This window comes from Nelumbo nucifera, chromosome 5, assembly GCF_055504915.1.
Source record: "Nelumbo nucifera cultivar China Antique chromosome 5, China Antique-T2T, whole genome shotgun sequence".
NCBI lineage: Eukaryota > Viridiplantae > Streptophyta > Magnoliopsida > Proteales > Nelumbonaceae > Nelumbo > Nelumbo nucifera.
Window position 1 is genome coordinate 33,524,727 of NC_142653.1, and position 5,790 is coordinate 33,530,516.

General features: G+C 35.9%; 1 protein-coding gene across 1 annotated transcript; it reads right to left on the minus strand.

The window, feature by feature from the left end:
- Nucleotides 1-2,788: 2,788 nt before the first annotated feature.
- On the minus strand, nucleotides 2,789-5,403 carry LOC104599917 (monooxygenase 3-like). The gene is made up of 5 exons (XM_010262669.3): nucleotides 5,138-5,403; nucleotides 4,842-4,904; nucleotides 4,510-4,687; nucleotides 4,177-4,402; nucleotides 2,789-3,771 (listed from the first exon to the last, which is right to left on the minus strand). The coding sequence occupies exons 1-5, from the start codon at nucleotides 5,356-5,358 to the stop codon at nucleotides 3,212-3,214; spliced, it is 1,248 nt and encodes a 415-aa protein (XP_010260971.1). The 5' UTR covers nucleotides 5,359-5,403; the 3' UTR covers nucleotides 2,789-3,211.
- Nucleotides 5,404-5,790: the final 387 nt, after the last annotated feature.

Genomic DNA, 5,790 nt, shown 5'->3' on the forward strand with positions numbered 1-5,790 from the left:
AATCATGTGTTCATTGATTTGGCACCTAAGAACGAGTTTTGGTTAATCAAGGTACTCAGGAGATGCAAGTTAATGTCATTGAGAGCTGGAAGATTGCAGGCCGAGCCCTTAGATTGCCAAGAGGTTGACTAAAATTCAGGGGCCCATGGAGTCAAGAGTAAAGAGTTTGGGTCTGCTGATCTCAATACATTGCTGGCTATTTTCACCCAGTCATACACATCTAGAATATCCGTTGTACTTTATATTACTGATATTTCCCACTTTGTATCACCGATATTTCCAATGTGCAGTTGGATGAGCGTGGCCAACAGTGTATTGTGGTCAGTAGATTTGGACTCTTGGGTAAAACCTCCTTTAAGCTTTTTAAAGATAACTAAGATACACCATACAGGTGGGGGTGTAATTTGTTGATATGAGAATTAGGCTTGAACCAAGGATTAAAGTATTTGATTTGAGCTCAATTGAGTTTCATGTATTTGGTTTGAACCAAGGATTAAAGTATCAGTATTACGTATTGTATCAAATAAATCGGATACGGATATGTTTTGGAAATGCATAGATAAGAATTAAAGATATAAAAACACTTGGATACGCTAAGGAAATGCATACAAATCACATAAATATATTAATAATACTAAACCAAAAGCTGAATTACCTATGAATAATATATAAACACATGAGAAATGCATACTTCAATAGGTTATATGAAGAGAAATATTACAGTAAACTATAAAGGGACTTTAGAACATTCAAACATCATACAATAATTATCACTCTTTCAATTTTTATAATCATATGATTTTAAATTTTATTAATTTTTGGGAATATTTATTAATCTAGTATTTTTATTTAAATAACAACTCTTTTTTAAATAATAAATATGTTTTCATTTTTAATATATAATATTTTTATTTTACATATGATTGTAAAATAAAACAAATAAGTCATTTAAGGTAGATAAAATAAATTATTTATAATTTTCAGTTTTTATTAATTTTTTGGGGAAATTAAATCTTAAATTATTCATTTCAATTTTTATAATTATAATTTTCTGTTTTAGATTAATTTTGTTGGGAAATTTTATTTATCTAGTATTTTTATATAATAATTCTATTTTTTTCAAATAATAACTATGTTTTCATTTTTAACATATTATTATGTGCAAAATAAAATATATAAATCATCTAAGATAGATGAAATATATTATTTTTATAATTTTTTGTTTTTATTAAAATTTTTGGAAAAATAAATCTTAAATTATTTATTTCAGTTTTCATAATACTATTTTTTAATTTTTATTAAAGATGAAAAACAATCCAAAAGTAGTCAATATACAGTTTTGTCAAACTAGGCATGGATATGCCTCCGTATCGATGTGTATCGACTGTATCCACCGATACGATGTGATACGACCCAATATGGAGGCGTACCGTGCCGATACACACGACTTGTGAGATATGTATCCAATTATGGCGTATCCCGTATCCATGACCATAGATATGGATACGATATGCCCCATATCGGGAGTATTGTATTGATACCTTAATCCTTGGTTTGAACTCGATTTGAGCCGCAATGCAAGTTATTTGAGCTCGGTTCAACTTGAGCCAATAATAAATAAATTAGTATAAAAATTAAAAATAAATGTATTAAATAGTTATAGATAAATTAATATTATAAATACTGTAAATAAAAATATACTATGAAATCAATTATAAATTCATGTATTTATATTATAGATAAATTTATATTATTAATAAGCCAATTATAAATAAAAATTGACTCGAATGGTCAGACCATTCGACCCAGGATTTGGACCCTTAAATGGTTCATTGTCCGGTTCGCTTTTAAAAACCTTGGAACTGGGTATTATGAACCTCAAACTTAACTCGACCAACAACTTTGCTCAAGTCGAACTTGACTCGAACTTAATTACCGCAAGCTTGAGTATTTAGCAAGCCGAGCCCGATAACACACGAGTAGAATCAACTCACTTAAACCCCTAGATGCAGTGGGCCAAGAGCAACAATTGGTTTCATATCATCCGATCAACCACAGGAGATTTGATGATTGAGGGTGCTTCGTCATGATCAGTTCTCATATTAGAAGCCTCGGCATTTGGTCAAGGTTTAGCTAAAGCCTTAAGGAGTACTGGCATCCATAATTTTGGTAGAGTCCGATTACCAAGACCTTATCTCAAGTATAAATGGCAGAAACTCGGCCATCGGCATTGAGGTGTGTGTGACATATATTATCTTGGACATCAAGATTTAGAATCATAACCTTTAGGACTGTTAATCGTGTTCCCGTTCCTTTGATTGGAATTCGTGGGTTGCTCAAGGTCCTCGGATGGAGAGTGTAGTTTATCAGAGAAATATCTGTAATAGTTAGTCTTTTATCATTCTTTTAGTTGACCTGATATAACGTTATTTAGGGTCTGTTTGGTTTGCAGTTAGAGAATTGGAATCGTAATCAAAATCTTTTAAAATTAAAATCGAAATGATCTATTCCCATAATTTGTTTGGTTTAGACAAGAATAGAAATGGAATTGAAATCAGTAGGAATGAAATTTCATTCATAAGGGAAAGGTAAGGAATGGCCATTCAAACGGAGGAATGTCATTCCAGCAGGATTGGGAATTGAATTCTGATTCAACTCAACCAAACAATTAGAATCAGAATAACCCATTCCAAATTCCAGACCCGTATAAATCAATTTGTTCTTTTTTTTTCTGGCCATGGATACTGTTTATGCATCACGATTTATGCAAAAATTGATTCTACCACCATTCCGAATAAACATCATATATAGAATAATGTATCAGTTCGTTCACAGTGAGAAATTAATGAGATCTAGCTAACTAGTACTAAACCAAACAACAAGTTACTACTAACAAAAAGTACAAAGCATAGACAAGGCAATAAAAAGAGAAAAAACAAAACAACTTAACTAGCTGTGCCAGGATCTAAAACCCAAGAAAATCAATTACAAAGGAACCGGTTCTCCAACCAAAGACTTGAGGAAAGACCCAAGTTAGCAAGCCTATGAGCTGTTCTATTTGTATCACATGGCAACCAAACTGAACTTGAAAGACTTGTCCATTGTGATGTGCAGAATGTATCATCAACAATAAAGACGGTATCTTGATGGGACCCCATTAATAATAGCATAAGAATAACCAGTTGCAGAGTGTGTCTAGTTCAAAAAACACCTAATCAATCTTGGTCTGAGAGCCAACAGAGAGGGGAAAATGAGGCAACTCACCACAGTCATAATCTATATCAACAATCTTACTGAACAAAAATCCATAGAAGACGGTATCCCTAAGGAACTTCATCAACCATCCTGACCCCAATTGTTGGACCCATCCAGAAATGTAGGACCCCATGATCAAACCAGCGGCTCTCCATCTCCTCTCCTTGGTGTATCTCTCTAAGGCCCCAGCCACCTCTCCTGGAGCGATTCTCCCGTGCTGGAGAAGCAAATTCCCCAAATGTCGCCCAAGGACGACTGCATCCTCAAGCGCAGCACAACCACCTTGGCCAAGATCAGGTGTCATAGGGTGCATTGCATCACCTGCGACTGTGATGTTCCCCTTGAATACTTTTCCAAATATTAGGTCCCATGGAAACCTGAACATCAATGGGGCTAATGACAAAGTAGAAAGCTCAGCATGCCTGACCACCTCCAAGTACTCTGAAGGGAAGTCCTTGGCTGAATTCTCTATCACGTCCTGCTGTATCTGGCGAGGGTCCGCTTCCATGCCTCCACCTGGCAAATATGTTGGGCAAACAATTGATTATTGGTGACGTGGGAGCCAATTATTAGATGGTTGGGTTGAATTATAATTCTCTCTAAGGCTGTCAATGGATCGGGTCTAGGTAAAATCAACCCCAAACCAATTACTTATCAAGACAAAATTATAGACCAAAATTGTCCTTGTATCTGACCCGATAGACTTGATTATATTAAAAATTATATTTTTTTATTTATATAGTAACTTATATATTTAAATTTTGATCATATAACCTTAATAAAAATGCTAAAAAACTATTAGTGGAACCAGAACCGTTATAATTGGTTCAATCGATTCAGGTCCACCGGATAGACCCGACCCATTGGCAGCCCTAATTCTATCAATGAAGCCAACACTCAAAAATGGTGAAAAGAACTCACTTGTGGGCTTAGAATTGTGGGCGATGAACCAATAGATCTCTTTATCAGTGAGGGGAGCAAAACCACCCCTTACTCCGTTGTTTATGTATTGATGGATGTCCTTAACTTTGTGGCCTTGAGGATACACAGCTAAACCACGCACTGCTGATCGACCGGAATGGACTGGATCCATGAGTCCCAACCAACGTGCCACAACTGAGTGAACCCCGTCGCAGCCTATTAAAACCTGTTATCGTGACCAAATTAAAAGAGAATCAACTACTCCACAATCCAAAACATTTCAATACTCTTGATCTTTAACTCTCTATTCTAACCAGCCCAATAGAGACTAACCTTGGCTTTGATTTGAGTTCCATCATCCAAGTGTAGGATAGCAATGGATGAGCCTTCAAATGTTTGGGTCTCAATTGAACTGAGCTTTGATGAGAAACGAATTGTACCAGGTGGCAATTCTTCTGCTAAAGTCTCTAATAAGTTTTTCCTGTGAACTGCTCTAGGCTCGAATTTTTTTCTGGTTCCAAATGAGTAAAATGTTTATCAATATCAGTCCATCTACTCATGAATGAAGCTCTATATATAATAGTTTGTATCCACCCAATATGGAAGGAAGCCGGTATAATTAATAAGAGAGTACTCTCGTAATAAAATCCTCTTATGTTACGAACCTTTCAGAGCCCGTAAAATAAACCTCTTGTGTAGCTCCACTTGCGATATTAGTGATGTATCCCCTGAAAGACCCACAAGAATTCACTTAACTATAAATCAAAAACAATTCACTGAATTAATTACTAGATAGTTTAATTTCATAGTAATTAAAACAGAGATAAGTTCAATTTATGGAGGATCAGTCCCCAAATCAAGATGAACACTACTTGCGCTGAAAAATGAAAACCAGCTTCTCTAGATATTTGAAAAATAGAATAGGAACAAGTGTTTCAATCAAATTCAAATACTAGTGTACCTTTGTAAGGAGGGGTAAATGGAGGTGAGCTTGTGATCTACTCCAAGAACTTGAAGAGCGCGCCAGGCATTTGGGAAGAGTGTTAGTGCTGCACCGGTGGTGCGAAGCTCCTGCGACCTCTCCAGAACCAGAGATCGGATACCAACCTTCTTTAGAGCTAAAGCTGTTGCTAACCCCGCGATCCCTGCACCCACGATCACTACATCCTCATTCATTTCCATCTCTCTCTCTCTCTCTCTTGATGTGCTCTCACCCTCTCCCTCAATCGAGGCCCTATATATTTGAAGCTTCCACAAATGGACAAGCTGACACCTCAGCAAAATCACTGCTCTCCTAGACAGGATTTGCAATGTTCAAAAGTTTAATTAACACTTATTATCTAACATAGATTGTAATCGTCTCTAGTAACAAGTCTAGCTCTAGATCGAACCGTTATTGACCCAGTCAACCCAGATGGTCAGACCATTTGGCTCTGGATATCGTTCAAACAATCGGTTCCATTTTACCCATAAATGTTCCGCGGGTTCAAGCAGTTGAACTGTCAATCCATTTGATCGGAAAGTTTTTTTAATCACTGTCCCAAAAACCGAAGGTCAAAGCCATTCCGATTCCCGGTCAAATTTTGAAATAATGCAGAAAAGTTTTGATTGTTT